The sequence below is a fragment of the Cryptomeria japonica genome, chromosome 5 (assembly GCF_030272615.1).
Source record: "Cryptomeria japonica chromosome 5, Sugi_1.0, whole genome shotgun sequence".
Classification (NCBI taxonomy): Eukaryota; Viridiplantae; Streptophyta; class Pinopsida; order Cupressales; family Cupressaceae; genus Cryptomeria; species Cryptomeria japonica.
In genome coordinates this window covers 187,975,542-187,996,982 of record NC_081409.1, presented here as the reverse complement: position 1 = coordinate 187,996,982, position 21,441 = coordinate 187,975,542, and the positions used below count along the sequence as shown (strand labels likewise).

The window sequence follows — 21,441 nt, the reverse complement described above, 5'->3', positions numbered from 1 at the left end:
CTTGAAGCTTCACAAATCCAAAGGGTTTTTGTCATTGGGAAAAGAACAAAATTGTTTCATAAAAATAATGAAGACCCGTTTTGAAAACATTCTCCTATTGATAACTTTTTCTAGGAAATAAAATAATAATATTAATCTTCTTTTTGATAATTATCACATCAAAATTAAAAAAATATGTTAAGTCCCTTTTACTAACCTTCTTGCACCTTGAGACTTGTGGCAATTTATTTAATCACATATATTGGCCCTTTTAATTATTCAATATAAGTTGTATTTCAATTCCATAAGGAAATTGTCTTACTTAACTTTAAGGAAGATTGTAAATAATTTATGTAAGAATCATTAAATGTAGGTAAATTGCATAAAGTCCAATGCAAATGTATTTGATAAGACACTGAAGAGTCGATTTTGTAAGCATTGAGAATAAGTGTATATATTGTTGTATTCTTCATCACATGTTGATGATTGAATGCTTTACTTGTGACTGTATATATATTCTTATTCTCTATCATAGTTAAGAAAATTAAAGATTATCTTGCTGCCTCTGTATGATTCAATCTATTTTTCTCTTGTGCACTATTGCTTTTTAACTGGAGTGGAATGTTGCTTCACGATGTTGAAATATCTGTTAGTGAGCTTCATGAGAAAACCTACACATGCTGGCACCTACAGTCCTTAAGTATGGCTTACTTTCCAAGTCAAGTAAATTCATAGAAAATATATAGTTTTTTTCTTTTTTGATGTTCTTTTGCTTTTCTATTTCACGGTTGGAGGTGTTTGGGAGGTGAAAACATTCATCCTTGAAGTTTATTTAGTTGTCCCTGTTGAAACTCTGGGATGGTCTTATTAATTGCTCATCACCATATTCATAATTTATTGTTGAAATCAATTGAAGAATTATATTAATTCTATTATATACCTTGAACAATAAGGTCTACTTGAATTTTTTTTATGTTCCTGCTTCAGGTATGTGCTTGTAAAGGGTGGTCACTTGAGGACTGTCGGAGATGTTGTTGACATCCTCTATGATGGTAAATTAAGGCTTTCTGATTGCTAAATTGAGAAATTTGCAAGATCTAAATCTGTGAGGAATGCCAGCATAAAGTATTTGAGGAAATGATTGCTGTTTAAAACTTGATTAACAAATGGTTCAAATTTTAATGTTAATCTCTCATGTTTTTTTGAATTTTGTTGTTTCTTGACCAAAATAAGTTGATTTTAAGGTCTTTGACATGTTCTGTAGGAGAAACCTATCATGAATTGCGAGGACCACGTATACAAACTCACAATACTCACGGGACAGGATGCTCTTTGGCATCATGCATTGCTGCTGAACTTGCAAAGGGATCTCCAATGCTTCCAGCTGTCTTGGTAAGTATATTGGTCTTTTTAGTGCATTTCCGTTGAGATTAACATAGGGAATACCTGTGTTGTCTCGGTCTCAATCATATTGCATGCGTTTAGGAAGAAGTTTAAACCTGATACTAAAATAATATTGCAAAGTTCTCATTAAACAAATTTGGGACATACTTTGGATATGATGAAATTATTGTAGAAAACACATTTGCATCAAATGTGTTTTGTGTTAGAGATGTAGACATGAGATTAACAAGTATAAAGTGAGTGTGTGGCAACTTCTCTGTCAGTTAGTGGCAGTTGTAAATTTATGCTGTTATTTTTTTTTTGGCATGGATGTTTGTTTGGGGTTATGGATTGAGCAACTTTTTTCTTGGGTTGGGTTCATTTTGGGTTTTCCTGTACAAAACACACACACATGCACAAAGCCACAAACACACACACACAAATGCACAGACACACACGCGCAAACACAAACACAGGCACACACAGACAAACAGACGCACACAGGCACACACATACACACCCACCCACAAACACACACACATATGCGATAGTTAAAAAACTTGAACTTGGCAAAAACTCGTCAGACCAAAAAAACTGAACTCAGCAAAAAGCTCGGTAAAAACTCCACAAAAAACTCGACAACTTAAACTATTTAAAAAACACTTTTTTTTTTGCAAAATTCAAAGAGAGTATATCCAATGAGTCCATAAATGAGTACAAATGTGTTTTCTATTAAATTTGATTCATTTAAAATTTTAAATACAAATTGAGTGCAAAGTCGCATTATCATGTGAAATCCTAATAAAATAGTTATCTGCCAACTATTATGAATTTATGATGATTGCCTTTGAAAATCATCATCATAATTCATAAACTGCATATTACAACATTTGACATCTTCCTTTTCCCTAGTCTATTGAAAACTTGTGTCATGCCCCGCCATGAGGACAGTACTTTTCACAAATCGCAGCATTATAAACTCCAAGTTGCCGCCTTTGATCTTGTGCAAAGGGAATACAAAGGGCTGCACTTCATTAAAATGTTGATTAGAAGTTAATAAGCAGCAATCTCCCAAAACGTGTATTTAGAACTAAACAAAACTAACTATTTGGCATGCGATTTGCTATAAGCCAAGCAGCACTTGGGTTGAGAGGAGGTGCATCTCTTGTAAAGGGTGGGATGTTAATTGTGACTAGTCACTCCACCATGAGGGATATAAAAAGAGATTGATTCATTTGTAAAGGGCAACAAGGAATTTGAGACATAAAATACAGAAATAAGACTGAGTTAGATTAAACTTGAGTTAGAAATTAAGAACAACAATTTGGTATGCAAGTATTATTGTATTTGTTTATTTATTTTAACATAAATCTGATAGGAAGATTTTAAGTCCTCTGATGTGATTAAATTGCCAGTCTATCAATAAATATAGGATAAATGATTAATTACCTGATTTCCATCAGCAATCATGTTTGAAATCAATGTTAAATGTTTTATAGGAAGATCAATAGTACCACTCTTCCCTCATGAAGCATGCCACCCTGAGATGGATGGACTGAAGGTTCTGCCATGCTTATGGGCCAAGGAACTGAATGACTTGGAGGCTTATTCCGTGCCCTTGGGCTTGGTGGAGGAAGACAGTCTCACGGCTTCCTATCAAGTTTTCCATTGGATTCCTAATATGGTTGACTAAGGAAAATGAGATATGAAACTTATATGAATGATTTATAGATCCTAGATTTTAATAGAGATTATTTTTATACAAAGAAGACAATGTATCCAGACCCTCGTACAGAGAAGGAAAGACTCCGAGAGGCCAAAGTAGAAGTATAAAAGGTGTTGGCTAACAAAAGGAAAACATCCAACGAAGGAACCAATACCTTGTTGCAGTCGGTTGTATGGCAAATGTTGTAGGCAATTGTAATTTGTACCTATCAAGATGACAAATCTTCAACAGACAATGCTATAACTAAGAGTGGCAATCACATAGTCAGTGACAACCAAACTCACTGAGAGAAATGTCCAAGCAAGGACATGATAGTGGAAATTGTAATTTGTACCTGTCAAGATGACAAATCTTCAACAGACAATGCTATAACTAAGAGTGGCAATCACATAGTCAGTGACAACCAAACTCTGTGAGAGAAATGTCCAAGCAAGGACATGATAGTGGAATTGCCACCTAAAGGTGAACAAGTTATTAAATCCAATTCTGTTGATGGTGAACATAGAGAGGAAGCCAATTGTTGTTTAGATGGAAATAATGGGGAGAAACACACAAACACCATTGTCGATAGAGGCTTGGGAGTAGACATACTACCAGAAGATACCTAGAAGTGCCTTGGGAAACCAATTCTTTGGCCACCGACATTTCACTTAATTGGGGCTGATCAACATGGTATCAAGCCATCGGGTATGTTGATGGTGCGGGTGACAACCGACACACAACAATTCATGTTGAATTTCGTCATCACTCCCTTGCTAAAGAAGGCATATGACACATTACTTGGGATAGGATGGCTGATTGAAGCGGAAGCAAACCACAATTGGAAATAGAACACCCTTCCCATCAAGAGCAGCGGCAGGAAGTACGTCATCGATCTAAAGAATTGGTTGGTGAGCGAAGAACTGACATCCTTCAAGTTAGAGTCTAAAGGAAGAGAATCATAAGTAGACAAAGGAAGAAAATTTATGGAACCAAATGACTAAGGGGTAGTTGATATCAAGAATTGCTCTAAGGGTGGGGCAAGTTCTGTCAATAGTCAAATCCACTGGCAGATGGAAGACAATGAGGTGTTCCACCTCGAGTGCAACATGTTACAAATCAGGGAGATCAAGGAATATGAAGACAAAGCTGCAACAAGCCAAACATTTCCTCTAGAATACAGAGAATACAAAGTAGTGGTGAGAGTGGATGACACACCAACTCACAACTTTGAGCGAGATATAATAATAAAGTATGAGGAGTCAAGACTGAAGAAGGTGAACTTAGTCGACAAGGAGAACCCAAGAATGGTCTTGGTCCATGATTATTGGGACCCAATGTTAAAGGCAACACCCTTTAACATTTTCATAAGTATAAAGACATGTTTGCCTTGTAAATGTTGTTCAATGTACAATTCAATATGCAAGATGTATTCTAATTTTATTCTTTATATCTATGTATTATCTATCTCTATTATAATTTTGACTATCTTCTTTGTTTGGCAGGTAAGAGGAGTATTTATCGATTTCAATATCCTCTTCACAAATACCAAATATATATATATATGAGAGGGGAGGATCAAGCAGTGCCTTGACCGGTCATGTCTTATGGACATGACCGATCAAGACACTACTTGATCGCACCCCTTTGCATATGTTAACAACCGGTGTTTTAATTATTTTACAGCCCGATATTAATCGGGGTTCACGTAACATAATATATATGCCAATCGGTATTATCGGTGTTGTTTGGCGTGGCATATTAACTAATAGTAATCGGTGTCTATGTTAACCGACACCGATCACTAACTAAAGGTTGTATATATTAAACGGTGCATACTATGCCACCCGATAGCAACTCAATAATCTTATTTCATTTGTTGGGAACACATCTGATATAGATCGGGATAGATGGTTAACCTGATAACTATCCTTTATCACCAATGTGCCATGCCATAATATGATTATCGATATTGATATAAATGAGGAATGATTATCAAATAAAATAGCTTGAAGTTTTCTTAATAGTATAATCGATAGGATAAATGATTGAATGCGAGACTTCATTTATCTCTCATTCAATCATTTATCTTACCGTAGCTACCATGCATTAACACTCCCTCTTAGCTAGGTAAGATAAATGAGAGCAGTGTATCAAGCATCACAATTTAAATGATAGTTAGCATTCTTTACACAATCTAACTTTCTAGGAAATCGTATCACCTAATCACATGATATGAAGTATCACCTAAACACGTGATACAAAAGTCCATCACATCAATCTTGTGATGATAGGATATCACCTTAGCACGTGATATCAGTATTGCCTAAGCACGCAATACTTAAGGATAATCATATGAGAAAATATTCAATTCTCATCTTTATCCAAGTTGTGGTAGGTGCACTAACATTTCATATAAATGTTTTACCACAACACAATCATGGCTCATCCATGATACACCAGAGATCCAACATGATAACTGGTTTGGACATTATAAGATCGTCACCTTATAATGTCTCCATACAAGTGTTCATTATCTTGAGAGATCGTCACCTCTTAGATATGAACTCAGGGGATAAAAATCCAAAATGTCCTATCATGACAAAGAAGTTTACACATTAAACATCTTATTGATATGTAAATACAGATTACAAAGCAAATTACCTTTCTATCATACCTAAACCTTTTCTGAAGTGATCAACCTTCACCCTGGAAAGAGGTTTGGTCAGAATATCTGCCGTTTGATCTCCTGTACAAACATATTCTAATTGAATTACATTTCTGTCTACCATATCTCGCACATAGTGGTATGGGATCTCAATATGCTTGAATCTGTCATGGAACACTGGGTTAACTGAAAGTTTTATGCAGCTCTGATTGTCATAGTGTATAATAGTGGGTTTCATAGGTTCTCCAAACAACCCCACAGGCAACTTTCTAAGCCATACTGCCTCTCGAGCAGCCATAGAAGCTGCAATGTATTCTGCCTCGGTGGAGCTTTGTGCTACAGAGGACTGCTTCCTGCTGAACCAAGATATCATGGTTGAACCCAGACTAAAGCAACACCCTAAGGTGCTTTTTCTGTCAGTTACATTTCCAGCCCAATCTGAATCTGTAAATCCATGTAGGTTTATGTCAACTTTCTCATATTTGAGACCAAGATTTAGAGTACCTTGTAGGTATCTCATGATGTGCTTTACTGCAACCAGGTGTATCTCCTTAGGTTCACACATGAACTGACTTAAGGCATTAACTGCATAACAGATATCTGGCCTTGTATTCACCAGGTACATCAGGGACCCAATCATCTGTTTGTATTGAGTAGAGTCAGTGGGTTGTGACTTTGCTGCTACTTCTTTAAGTTTATGTAAATTGGTTTCCATAGGAGAGGTCATGGGCCTACAGTTTAGCAATATATCGAAGGTATACTTTCCTTGGTTTAGTATAATGTTGTCAGAATTCTGCCATACTTCCAATCCTAGGAAGTAATGAAGGAGTCCTAAGTCCTTCATATCAAATTCTTTGGATAGAGCTTTCTTGCATTGATCTATAAGACGATCATTTCTAGGCCCTGGGAGCCTGTTTAAGCCCATAGAGAGCTTTCTTGAGTCTGCACACATGAGACTCTGCATCATAAATTTCAAACCCTTCAGGTTGCTCTAGATAGACTTCTTCTGAGATCTCACCATTTAGAAATGCTGTTTTAACATCCATCTGGTGTACCTTCCACCCCTTAGCTGTTGCAATGGCTAATACAACTCTTATTGATGTATATCTGGCAACAGGTGCACAAGTTTCTTCATAATCTATTCCTTCTCTTTGAGAGAACTCTCTAGCTACAAATCTAGCCTTGTGTTTTTCAATACTACCATCTACAACATGTTTGATCTAAAAAAGCCATTTAGATGAAACAACAGATTTCTTAGTTGGCCTAGGAACAATCTCCCAAACATTATTTTTCATAATGGACTGATACTCTTTAGACATGGCATCCTTCCATACTTGATGTTCAAGAGCCTCTGATACATTGTTTGGTTCGGCTTTAGAGGGATCATTCATAAGGGCAACATAGCTAGTGAATTTGTTAGGCCTTTTGCTTTCCCTGAAGGTTCCTGGAGGAGCAACAAACTTCTGAGCTTTTGCTATAGTTTTGGTGGCCCATAGTGGTCTTTTCTTGAGGTTTTCTCTAGGTGGACTTTGAGTTTCACTTATAGTTTCCTCAGGATTCTCCCTCTGAAGCTCAGGAGTAGGATCTCTATCTATGCTAGGGGTGGGGATATAGACTTCAGGGTCTAGAGAGCTTTGGGCTCTTTTGAAGGCGAAGTCTTCTTCAAAGATCACATCCCTACTTAGTTCAATATTCTTTTGACCAGGTATATAGATTCTGTAAGCCTTGGAGGTTTCACCATATCCTACAAAGATTCCCCTTTTCCCAGAAGGCTCTAGTTTTAATCTTTTCTCCTTAGGTACATGAATATAGACAGGGCATCCAAATATCCTAAGATGGATAATATCGGGTGATTTAGTAAAGACTTCCTCAGGGGTCTTATCTTCAAGATGAGAGTGGGGACATCTGTTTTGAATATATACAGCAGTGCTAGTTGCTTCTGCCCAAAGATTGATATTTAGATTCTGATCAAGAATCATAGCTTTGGCAGCTTCAACTATTGTCCTGTTTTTCTTTTCAACTATCCCATTTTGTTGGGGGTTATAAGGTATTGTTAACTCCCTCTTAATCCCTAAATTTTTACAAAACTCTTCAAATATTTCTGGTGTATTCCCCCCCCCTTGTCAGTTCTTAGGGTTTTAATTTAATTTCCCGAGTAGTTCTCTGTTAGTGATTTGAACTCTTTAAACCTATTAAGGATCTCTTCTGATTCTTTACATTTCAGAAAGTAGATCCAAGTTTTCCTAGAGTAGTCATCAACAAATATTACATAATACAAAAATCCCCCCAATGAAGGCATGGACATAGGTCCACATACATCAGAATGAACTAACTCTAAAATTTTACTTGTTTTCCTAGTACTATTCTGAAAAGCACCCTTAGTATTTTTACCTAGGGCACATCCTGTGCATGCCCTTGAATGATATTGCTTTAACTTAGGTAGACCTGTGACAAGGTCTCCCATTGATGTTAAAGCTCTAAAATTTAGGTGGCCTAGTCTTCTATGCCAAATTTCATTGGCATCTGTGGTCTCATGAATTAGGGCTAAGTTGGGCTCTGTACATAGCTCATACAAATAGTCTTGTCTTTGACCAATTGTTTTAGCTTTCTTGATGGATGAGTTCTTTGGCTAAGCCAATACTTTGTTGTCCATGAAGGTTACTCTGTATCCATTGTCCTCCAGTCCTGATATTGAGACTAGATTTCTCTTGATGCTTGGAACATATAGCACTCCTCTAAGTTGTAATGATACACCCGACTTTAGTTTGATGGTGCAGGTTCCAACTCCTTTGACAGGGTGTGTAGAGTCATCTCCGATAGTTACTTCTTCATCATTTTCGTCTTTCATTGAGTTTAGTACTTCTCTGAATCCTGTGATGTGTCTGGATGAGCCACTATCGATCACCCATGAGTTCACTTTATTTGATGCTTGATTTGTGAGTGCTGAATAGAGTACATACTTCTTGGAGTCCTCTTCTCTTTTGGATTTTCCTGTTCTGGCAAATGTGGCCTGTTTAGCTCTTTTTGGACATTTGGCAACATAGTGCCCAAATTTGTCACATCTGTAACACTGAATCTGAGAGAGGTCCTTTTTGAAGGAGTTCTTGCCGTGACGACCTTTTCTCTTCCTGCATTGCTTCTGCTTGCCTTTCTTATTTGAGTTCGTATTAAGAACTTGAAGATCTTCATCTGTATTCTTTTGTTTGATCCCTTTCTTATTTTGCCTTGATTCCTCTTGGAGATAGTCAGCCTTTAGCCTATCGAATTTTGGGAAGTTATCCCTTGCACTGATGCCTTGGACGAATGTTTCCCATATGCTAGGCAACCCATCTAGAGCAATAAGGGTTAATTCTTTGCTTAGGATCTCATATCCAAGGGTTGCCAGTTCATCCCTTAGGGCAGATATTCGCATGAAGTAGGCATTGACTGATTCTCCTTTTATCATGGCTATGTGATTTATTTCTCTTTTTAGAGCCAAGGTTCTACTGGCATTAGATATCTCAAAAGCATCTTCAAGTGCTTTGAACATGTTGAAGGCTGTTTCATGTTTCCTTATAATGGGCATAATGTTGTTCCTTACCCTATCAACTATGATTTTGATAGCCTTATCATTTCCTTCTATCCAAATTGCTTTGTCAAGTTCAGTCTCAGGTTCTTCAATTTTAGTCTTTACAAATGATTCGACTTTATTTTCTTTTAGAATCATTTGAATTCTGAATTTCCATGCGGAGAAGTCATCACCTCCTCCGAGTCTGTCTTCAAATCTGATAGCGCTAGCCATTGATAGGATTGAGATGTTGAATATATGCTTGATTTGAATTTTACGTAAAATTGAACACCTCAGGTTCGATTTAACTATAGCTCTGATACCATGTAAATGTTGTTCAATTTACAATTCAATATGCAAGATGTATTCTAATTTTATTCTTTATATCTATGTATTATCTATCTCTATTATAATTCTGACTATCTTCTTTGTTTGGCAGGTAAGAGGAGTATTTATCAATTTCAATATCCTCTTCACAAATACCAAATGATATATATATATATATATATATATATATATATATATATATATATATATATATGAGAGGGGAGGATCAAGCAGTGCCTTGACCGGTCATGTCTTATGGACATGACCGATCAAGACACTACTTGATCACACCCCTTTGCATATGTTAACAACCGGTGTTTTAATTATTTACCAACCCTATATTAATCGAGGTTCACATAACATAATATATATGCCAATTGGTATTATCGGTGTTGTTTGGCGTGGCATATTAACCAATAGTAATTGGTGTCTATGTTAACCGACACCGATCACTAACTAAAGGTTGTATATATTAAACGGTGCATACTATGCCACCCGATAGCAACTCGATAATCTTATTTCATTTGTGTTGGTTGAAAATTTTGTACACTTGGGGAAATATACAAAATTGTGGTTTCAACCACAGAACGTGAGTAAAACTCTCCTAATTAAGGGAAGGCTCCCCCTATCTAACTACAACTTTGAAAATAAAATAGGATGGGACAGCAATCTTTCATCTTCTTTCAAGAAAGACAATATCTTTTTCTCTCCACAGAAAAGGATAACAATCGAATATAAACAACAATAACCACTTTCAAATGAAATGAGAGAAAGGAAATGAAGTTTCCTGAAAGCGCAAAGACTTCCGTCACTTCCTTCAGGACAGGACGACAATATCAAGCTCAAAGACTTGATTATGTGAAGTCCTATCTACCCTTTTCTACACTAATGCTATAAAGAACAAGTTATAACAGCTCAAAGACTGAAAAACACTATTCTTTTCTTCTTTAAATCAATGGGAAGTAGTGTAAGCTCAAAGACTCACAGCTATTTCCCACAAAATCTATTCCTAAATTCTCCTAAGAACAAGTGAAAGCACAAAGATTTGCAGCTTCTCTCAACAAAATATTTATTTTAATCTATATTAAACTCAACTACTTGCAGCACAAAGACTGCAAATCAGATGTGATTAAGCTCTTTAGGAACACTTGCAAGAAAGATAATATAGAACACTAACTCAAGAATGTAGCACAAAGACTCAAAGCTTGAGTAATTTCCTTCTATTCCTTTCAATTCTTGAATTTACACATGAAAGCTCAAAGACTTCTTTGCTGTAAATTTGGCAGAGTTTTTGCTTGCTTTCCAAAAGATAAATATTACAATAGACCCCTTCAGTATTTATGGAAGAGGAGCCTTGAGAAAAAGGTGGGAGGATCCTAACTAACTTGAGAGATTCTCTGAACCATTAAGACTTATTCAATAACTAACTAAGACTTATTCCAACGACAGTCCTAATTGAACACAACTTGTAGTTGCTTTACATGTAATTACAAAAGTGCAAATAAAGAGTTAACTTGCAATTACAAAGTTATTTTTTTACATGTAACTTGTCAAAACAAAATTACAAATGCATAGCTAAAACTATTCCATGTGTCTAAAGACGCGACTCTAACTGCATCATCCTTTGTCTGTGATGATCTTCATGTCGCTTCAAGATGCTAGAACTTGAAGTATTTTGGATTGGTAAAGACATCTTCAACTGGAACAGGAACTTGCATCCTTGTCTTCTTGCTTGGGGTAGTACTATCTTTTCAAGAGAGAAAGGGTTGCCTTCCTCTTTTCATGTCATGACCATCTTTGTCTTGAAAGCATTTTATGCTCTTAACCATGAATTGTTGTTGTATCTCTTCTTTGTATCATCCTCCAATCTTGAAATCCGCTTGCAAAATAAGGCCCATGCCTTAATCCATTGATTCGGTAGATCATGTGTGCAAACCGGACTGACAAGGGAAGAGATAAATTGATGCAAAAATGGGCTCACAAGTGAATCTCAGGTTCTGGAAGTTGCATTACATGTGTGGGGAAAACAAGAGCATTAACTTGCAATTGTGGAGCACAAACATGCAACTTCATATGTGTAACGGGTAAATACAAGTTTGCACTTGTAATTGGACCTTTAGAACTCATTTTCAAGTGTTTTTTGAGTTCATTTTTGACCAATTTCGGGTTCTGGATGGCTGACTACAGGTAGACTTCAAATGGGAAAAATGAATGAAGGTGTGAAATGAGTGGATGAAATGGTATGTACGGATGATGGAAATGAATATGAAAAGATTTTGGGAAGATCATCTTCAAGAAAATGGTAGGAACTTTCAACATGTAATCCGGTTCTTAAAACCTGATTTTGAAAGAATGGGTATTTTTCATCTTTGCAACTTGGAATTTCAACAAAAGATGGTTAAATCTTTTATCCGTAAGGGAAGAACAATGATTTTCATCCAACTTGTAATTGGGATTTAAAATCCCGAATACAAGTAAAGAGGGAAAATGGGGAAGAACAATGCAATTCACAAATTGCTTTACAAAGAGGAAAATCTCTCTCACAAAACTGATTTTTGGGGAAGAACCAACATATTTACAAATTTACGACTAGAAAGGAAAAACAAGAAAACAAGAAAACAAGAAAAATGAAACAAGAAGAAAATAAATCTTACCTTGCTCCAATCTGAAAATGCTTCTTCAACAAGATGATTAATCTTTGAATGAAGAAAACAATCCCTTAAAGAAGCAATAAAAGAACTCACAAAACCCTTGCCACGTTTTTGAAAAACGTTATTTGCAGCAAATCGTGGCACCAAATGCAAGAAGAATCGGTCAAATAATAACTTCACCCTCCACGCCTAGATGAAAGAAGCCAAAACGACTAGGAGAGGTATGATTTGTGGCATTTGAAGAAGTAAAACGTGGCATTTTCAAAAACATTTTTTGCTGTTAAAACGCATTCGAACCAGCAAACAAATCCACCAAATGGCATGTGAAGAGTTTCAAAATGCATAAATATAGGGAGGAATCCAACACACCTTCTATCTCCCAAAAAATCTCCACAAAAATCGGTGGAAATTTTCAACAAAATCCTCCAATATTGCTGGTTGGGTTTTTGGGAAAGAACTACAAGTTTCATTTTACATGTAATAGTGAAAATCGGGTTTTAATTCCCATATTACAAGTTTAAAATTTCACTTTTTCCATCAAGGAGGCAAAATCGGGATTTTTTGACCAAATAGCAAGTTTAAAATGTCAAAAATGCACTTTATAAGCAAAATCGGGTTTTTGGAGACAAAGTGCAAGTTTAAAATTGCTTGTAAAGGGGAAATAAAAACCCTATAACAAGTTATAATTTATTTGCACATATGTGATAGGGGTTTAAAATCCCTATTACATGTAAAAACCATTAAAGTAGGGGTTTTTGGAAAGAATTACAAGTTTACTTGTAACTTAACCAAAAAATCCCTATTTTAATTGAAAAAGTCAAAAAACAACAAAAACAACAAAAACAACAAAGGGGAAATAAAAAGCAAATTACAAGTTTTTAATTTTCAATAAAGTGCACATGTAATAAGCTAAAAATTTCCCTACAAAAACTAAAACAATGGAAATCATTAAAACTTGCAGTTCAAGGAAAATTCTCCACCTGCAGTCGGGATTTCAAAACCCGAAATTGAAGGAAAGACATAGCAAACGAACCCAGAATGGGACGAAATTCGAAACATAGTTCGAGGATGGATTGAGGATTAAGCCAGTTCAAGGATTAGTCGAAATTCTGCCTTGGGAAGCGTGCCACAGTAATTTTTTTTCTTCGTTTTTTCACAAATTTTTTATGTAATGGTCCTTCATTTTTGGAAACAAAAATGAGGACAACAACTTGCTGGGAACACATTTGATATAGATCGGGATAGATGGTTAACCTGATAACTATCGTTTATCACCAATGTGCCATGCCATAATATGATTATCAATATTGATATAAATGAGGAATGATTATCAAATAAAATAGCTTGAAGTTTTCTTAATAGTATAATCGATAGGATAAATGATTGAATGAGAGACTTCATTCATCTCTCATTCAATCATTTATCTTACCGTAGCTACCATGCATTAACATGCCTGGACATACAAAGATCTTAAGGGTATACCACCAAAATTGTGTGCATAAAATTCCTCTCATATTAAGAGCACAGTCGGTGAGGAAAAGACCCTACTCAATGAATAAAAATTATGCTACCAAAGTACAAGATGAAATAGAGAAGATGCTAGTAGGCATAATATTTAAGGTGGAGAGGAGCGAATGGGGCTCCGACTAAGTTGCTGAATCGTGGGGTTTTCTGGGTGATTCCGAGTACAAAACGTACCGAAATCGGATTCTGAAACGAATCTCCTGTGGGTACATCTAGGGTTTGCCTTTTTAAATGTTGAAATGTTTAGTGATTCTAGATTGATCTTTTTGACATTCTTAAGACCTACAGTGTTGATTGGTGAACTCAAAACTTATCTATCACGAGATTCTAGTTTGATCTTTTTGATATTGAAAACTTAATTTAAATCAGTATGTTATGTTTCAAAATTTGAAATTTGTAATGGTTTTGTTTAGCGTATGTATTTGGTATATATGACATTTTCAACTTAATTCTATTTTTTAGCTACATATATAATACATACAATAAATCTACCGAAAACATACCCAACCCCCAAAACAATTTTTGCTGCACCGGCGTTTCGTACCCATGTATCCGTTCCTGTTCCCGTACTCGATTTGGCAACTTAGTTCTCTGATCATGATCTCTCTTAAGGAGGTCGAACAAATTCGAATTTGTGTCAACTTTGGAAGCTTGAATGCGGTAACTAGCAAGTACCTATTTTCAATCCTCTTCACTAACACAATCCTAGAAGAAGTTGCTGGTCATGAGATGTACTCGTTCATGGATGGATTCTCAAGGTACAATTAGATAAGCTTTGCCGAAGAAGATAAATTGAAGAAACTATCATTGAGAGGGGGGACGATGAGAAGACATCCTTGGATGTAGTTGTGGATGTTTGAGAAGGCTGCTGGGAAACTCACTGAAGAAGCTGGTTAGCCACCAACTCATGCTCTTGAGATGCCTTCACCATGTGAGTAGCCTCCATCAAATGGTTGGTAGCAAGATTGTTAGAAATGACCATATAAGTCATGTCCATGGAGGCACGATACAAAAATACAAGAAAAAATTAGACAAGGGGAAAAGAGAAAATTAGGAGGAATGCAAAATAAAAAAAAAGAACCAAAAAATAATGGAGTTGAAAAAAATAAAAAAAATTAAAGGGTGGCCGGCCAGTGAGAAAACATTTTAAAAAGGAGGAATTAAAATATTATGATCAAGGAATATCAAATTAAAAAGGAAAAATTATGGGAAGAAGAGCAAAAAAAGTCTTGTGAAAGTAATGGAATTAAAAAATATGAAGTCCATGGCCACAAAAAAATTAAAGGCTGTAACAATAAAATTATGGATGTTTAAACCATTAAAGGCCAATATTAAAATATTAATTACACGACCAAAGTACCAAATGGCAAAAGGAATTATAGAAAGAAGGAAAAGAGATTATCATTATCCATTTTGCAAAGGTAGAGTACAAATTTTCATTGCCTTCGTTTGAACCCTTCACCATATCACCGTACGACTGTTGAATTTCGTGATCAGATTAACAATAATGAGCAGGAAATAATAATGCAGTCACAAGGATCAAAGCACACAAGTAGAAAGGGCACACAACTCAAGTTTACCCTGGGAAAACCTCCCTCTTGGAGGTGAAAAACCCAGCAACAAGATCCAAGTTTATATTAGACAATATCAGCATACAACTTTGCTTACTGCACTTGAAGCAACATATAAATAAGAACAGCAGACTGAAGATTCCAAACTAGGGCACAAGGAATAGCTTGCAAGACTTATCTGCACTATCGAGATTTGCTGTTTGCTGTCATGCAGATCATTCACGGAGCATAGGAGTGAATTTGCTGACTGTGGATATGATTCGCTGCCACTGAGACAATTCGCTGTTCCTAGGAATGAATCGCTGACACAAGAAGATAGTTTGCTGCTCTTTGAAGGCTGATTCACATAAGGCTAGCAAATGAATAATATATATGTCTGTTGTGTAGAATGAATCTTGTTTATATACAAGATTCATGTTTAAGTCTTCTAAGTCGGCTTTAACCAATTCTTTATTTTACATATTCTACTTTGCACTTTGGCGCCCAATTTGGGGCCTACATAACTTGCAATTTGTGCCACGTTACCTTTTGGACCCAACCCTATTGCTTGTCCACACGTTACATTTGGGAATAGGACCCAGCCCTATAGACATCAATTGCTTAAGCTACACGTTACATGTGAATAGGACCCAGCTGAGTCTCCACGTTACATCTAGAAGAAGGGGCCAGTTGAGTCTCCACGTTACATCAAGAAGAAGGGCCCATCCCTATAAGGATTTGAATCCTTATTTATTTTCTTCACTAAGTTACAATAAACTAACAACGACCACTAAAAAGAAGTGTATGACATTCACCATATGGTGTGGAAAATTCAACAAATGACGACAAAAAATTTACATAGTACGACTTCTTTGGCTGCACAATTACTATTGGGCACGACAAGCTCCAAAACTCAACATACATATTGTACAATTTAGTTTCAGCGTACGGTCGTGGCATGCTTTATTCAAAGTATGGTCTTGCCAATATTGTATTCTCTCTAGCGTATGGTCAACTCCTAGAGGTGTTGTATGGCCATTCCCGTATTGCACAATATGATAGTACGTATTCAACATCATTGCACGACCTTCCCATCTGCATCCTCTTTGTGGCTCAAATTCTTCTACGTAAACTTCATTTTCTCTCATACGATGTGCCTCCTCTATTGTGCTAGGTGTACGAATTGATTTTGGCAACACAAGGATTGGTTTTGATAGATAACATCAAGTGAGTTGTATCGTTTGTCATCCTTGGAATTGGCATATCTCCAGTAGTGACAAGAACATCTTGGTAATTTTCTTTGGTGTGTTCTTACGACCTTGGCAATCTACAAATAATTATCATAATATCTTTAGAGGAATTATGAATTTCAAGTTTATTGTGCATTGTTTAAAGTTTATCGTTCACTACCAAGAGTAAATTTTTTCATGGTGGCTAGCAGTAGTAGACAAAAGATGCCAGTGCCTTTTAGACCCTCCATTGCATTAGGGAAGACAACCGGAGATGACAATATCACAACAAACACAATCACATTGGAGAATCTAAATGGTAGTGAATGTCACATGTGGTGGCAAAGCACACAGGATGATCACATGTTTAAGGTAGCACTCTAACACGCACAGGTGGACAAGGCCGTGCAACTGCCATTCTTCAATGTCCGTGACTTTGAGTCCTGCGAGCAATGATTGTTCATTATAACCAACATCCTCACAAGTTGGTCATTGATTACAGAGGTTGCAAGGTGATGATATCTTTTTGGCTTGCAAAATTCTTGAGAGTGTCTGGGATACCTTCGAGGGGAGCTTTAGTGGATAAACCAACTGGAAAAATGACACAACTCTAGGAGTCTCTCTTGCAATGGGTGTGCTGATCAGATCTCACCCAATTAGAAAAGGACAAAATCTTGAGTGCTCCAACAGAGGGCCGAGGAAGAATTTTGTTGCCACTCTCGAGTGGAAGAGTATTCTCGACTTGATTAAGTGTTGACTAACTAGAGAGAGTAGGGCATTGAACATCACCATATGGATGATTGACCTGATGGTGGGATTGAGCTGTTGGTTGAAAATTTTGTACACTTGGGGAAATATACAAAATTGTGGTTTCAACCACAACACATGAGTAAAAACTCTCCTAATTAAGGGAAGGCTCCCCCTATCTAACTACAACTTTGAAAATAAAACAGGATGGGACAACTATCTTTCTTCTTCGTTCAAGAAAGATAATATCCTTTTCTCTTCACAGAAAAGGATAGCAATTGAATATAAATAGCTGTAACCACTTTCAAATGAAATGAGAGAAAGGAAATGAAGTTTCCTGAAAGCGCAAAGACTTCCGTCACTTCCTTCGGGACGGGACGACAATATCAAGCTCAAAGACTTGATTATGTGAAGTCCTATCTACCCTTTTCTACACTAATGCTATAAAGAACAAGTTATGACAGCTCAAAGACTGAAAGACACTATTCTTTTCTTCTTTAAAACAATGAGAAGTAGTGTAAGCTCAAAGACTCACAGCTATTTCCCACAAAATCTATTCCTAAATTCTCCTAAGAACAAGTGAAAGCACAAAGACTTGCAGCTTCTCTCAACAAAATATTTAATTTAACCTATATTAAACTCAACTACTTGCAGCACAAAGACTGCAAATTAGAATTGATTAAGCTCTTTAGGAACACTTGCAAGAAAGATAATATAGAACACTAACTCAAGAATGTAGCACAAAGACTCAAAGCTTGAGCAATTTCCTTCTATTCCTTTAAATTCTTGAATTTACACATGAAAGCTCAAAGACTTCTTCGCTGTAAATTTTGCAGAGTTTTTGCTCGCTTTCCAAAAGTTAAAGATTACAATAGACCCCTCAAGTATTTATAGAAGAGGAGCCCTGAGAAAAAGGTGGGAGGATCCTAACTAACTTGAGAGATTCTCTTAACCACCAAGACTCATTCAATAACTAAGACTTCAATAACTAACTAAGACTTATTCCAACTACAGTCCTAATTGGACACAACTTGTAGTTGCCTTACATGTAATTACAAAAGTGCAAGTAATGTGTAACTTGCATTTTACAAAAAATACTTTTACATGTAACTTGTCAAAACAAAATTACAACTAAAGATTACAAAAGAGGGAAAATTCAACTAAGTGTTGAAAAACACTTAAGTTGCAGCACTTGAAGACATGAATTCTTTAAACTTTTGGATGCTCATTTGTAGTTCCTCGGAATTCGGTTCATGGGTGTTCTTGGCAACAACCATGGTCTTCACAATAGTGTCATGACATCGGAGGAGCGCAGAGTTATTTTTATCCAGGATAGACTGGATTTCATGCAAAAAGGCTTGGTGTTTCATCAACGTCTGAATTGAAGCTGCCGTGAATTGTTCGCTTCTCCATTCATTATGAATCCTCATTTGTAAATCAACAAGAACTTCTTCTTTTGGAATCAGCTCTCCATCCTGACTTACTATGTTGCAAGTGGCCCTTTCACAATGTGAGAAAATATCTCAGAAAAGTTCACCTCAGAATCTCTTTGCATCACTGATCTCTTCAATGAGGGATTTCATAACAAGGGCCTTGTTTTCCAGGAGTTCTTCAAATTCCAAGTACATGATCTGGAAGAGATGATGGCATGCTCCTGCAAAACACTCAGCTGTTCTTGGGGCATGGTACGCCAGATTGTCAAACTTTCTTCAACACTTTCCAGATTCTTTTTGAAAGTATTAGAAGTTTGACCCAGTTTCTCCTCAATGGTCTCTAACTTAGACATCATCTGAAAAATGTCTTTCATTACCTGTGCACATAGATCATGAAGTTGATCAACCCAGGAATCCAGTGCTTGTACCTTTTGAGCAGCCCTTTCCACTCCACGAATTGATTCTTGGGAACCAGAAGAACCTATGGAGTTACTCCCTTCAGTAGCAGGTTTTGTGATTTTATGAACGACTACCATAAGTTGTCGGTTTTCATCTTCTAGCTTGTCTTTCTTTGCTAGAAGCTCATCACACCTTTGCACCAACGAAGCAACAAAAAACTGAGCATCATGTTTAATGACCTCATGCGTTTGTTTGCCCAATTCTATCTTTGTAACCTTATAATCAGCAGCTGACATTTCTTCAGGTGGCTTATCTGCAATAGGTTCCACAATTTCAGCTACCTTCATCTTGTTGCTATCAACAATTACTCTGGAGATAATCTTGGCCTTCTTAGCAACTTTGGATCTGGACTGTTTCAGTTGCTGATAGTCGAAGGCATCAGGTGAGATTTGTTGCTTCTTCCTTTTCGGGGTAAAAGAACTAAGCCATGGAGGCAAAGCCATCAACTCTCCTCCAGTAGCAGCCATAGGCAAAGGAGAAGTAGTTTCTGTTTGAATCACCATGGTCATCCTGGGAGGAATATCTGTTTGGACAGCGTCCACAGTTTGTTTAGTTACCAATGGGCATGAAGAGTGCCTCATGAATTCTTCAAAACCAGAAGTGGAAGTATCAATTTCTGATAGCTGGATGCAAGTAGGAATATCCTCAGGAACTTCCAACACACTCTCTTGTTGAGGATCAGGAGATGGCTCGTATGCTGAAATGGGAATAGCATTCTAAGGAGACTCATCCACAAGCAAATCAGGAGGAGAAAGAGGCATCTCAATGGAAACTGGAGGAATGATCTCATGAGGCGAGTCTGAAACTGGAGACTTGGGAGCATCATGAGATTGCTGCCCTTCTTTTGGATTATCCAGATCAATCACCTGAACATGAAATCGTGATTTTTCCTTCCCACGAACTGTCGTCTCCTCAGGAGGAAGCACTACTGCACGACTGACTCGCAACTTGATTCTTGTGCCCGAAGACGATGCACCCTCCTTGTTGTCAACCTAAACCTCAGACTTACGTCCAAGAGGCCCCGTAGAATCATCTTCTTTTCCAACCTTGATTTTCATAAGTCTAACAACATTACTTTTCAGCCATGCGTTGGTGTTGGCCAAGATACGCTGAAATCTCTCAAGGATGGATATGCACTCTTTGTGCGACCATTGGATCAAAGGAAGTGGAGCTTCCTCGACCCTTCGTGAAATGTATTTAGGATCAAGTATGTGCCCATCATCAATCATCCCTTGTGGGATATCCACCAAGTTCAAATCAACAATTTGCTCAACAATGAGCCTGCAGTAATCCATCTTTAGAACTTCGGCTTCTGTGCGGAGATCTACCCAAACGTCTTCAATGCGATGCACGTGCACAAAGGATTTCTTGATCTTTTCCTTCATACTCCTGTAATCAAAATCAGCTCTAGGTTTAAACCTTTTGAGCTTGATTTCTTGCAGTTCAGTCTCCATGGCCTTGGCTTTCACAGATGTGACAAGGGAATACCGGCCAATTTTTAGTGGATTTGTGGTAGAGATCCCCATTCCAACCTTGTGTCTAGCAGACTGAAAAGTGTGGACAGCCATGATCTATCTTCCCAACTCCATAAGAATGATCTTATCAGTTGGGTATCTGGGAAGCATATATGGCTGACCACCATAGCATCCGATCCTCATATAGGTGAAGGTGGGAAACTGCAGAAACAAACATCCATACTCGCACACCCTTGCCCATGCCTCATATGAAACTCTCTTGTTCCTGATATTTATGTTAAACTGACACATGAAATATCCGAAGAATGCATCTTGGACTCTTCTGAAATGCAGTCTGCTGGGTCTCAACGGCAACTGGTCATAATACTCCCAAACTGGTATAAGTGAGCGATCACCCTTGGTAGAAAGACTTGGAAAATGTCTAAGTGATGCTGCCAAATATACCAAATATGAATTCATGAAGAAGGTTATGGTGGTAGGAACTGTTACAAGTTGCTCGCACAAGGCATCGCTGATGACTTCTCCCCATGAAATGTGATGAGATTGCCTTATGAACATGATGAACTGGTACATCCATGGCTCAAAGACATTGGAATGCTCAAGGCCCATCATCCTGATGAGAAGAGTTATGGTGTCCCCTATCTCCCATTTGAAATCGTAGTGGTACAACTTCGCCCACCTTGAGAAGGAGGCTCGTGGCTCTTGGATCCACCTGTTGATATGTTGCTTGCAATCTCTTTCCCTCTTCGCATAATACTTTGCTG

The 21,441-nt window shown here is 37.1% G+C and overlaps 1 protein-coding gene across 2 annotated transcripts in view; it reads left to right on the top strand.

Moving 5' to 3' along the window:
- LOC131060882 (thiamine biosynthetic bifunctional enzyme TH1, chloroplastic) overlaps window positions 1–21,441 on the top strand; it is an 86,198-nt gene that overhangs the window by 46,707 nt on the left and 18,050 nt on the right. For both annotated transcript variants that reach the window (XM_057994307.2, XM_057994306.2), the window contains exons 7-8: window positions 967–1,031; window positions 1,244–1,371. In XM_057994307.2, the coding sequence (XP_057850290.2) occupies window positions 967–1,031; window positions 1,244–1,371 (193 nt within the window). The remainder of the gene's footprint in view (window positions 1–966; window positions 1,032–1,243; window positions 1,372–21,441) is intronic.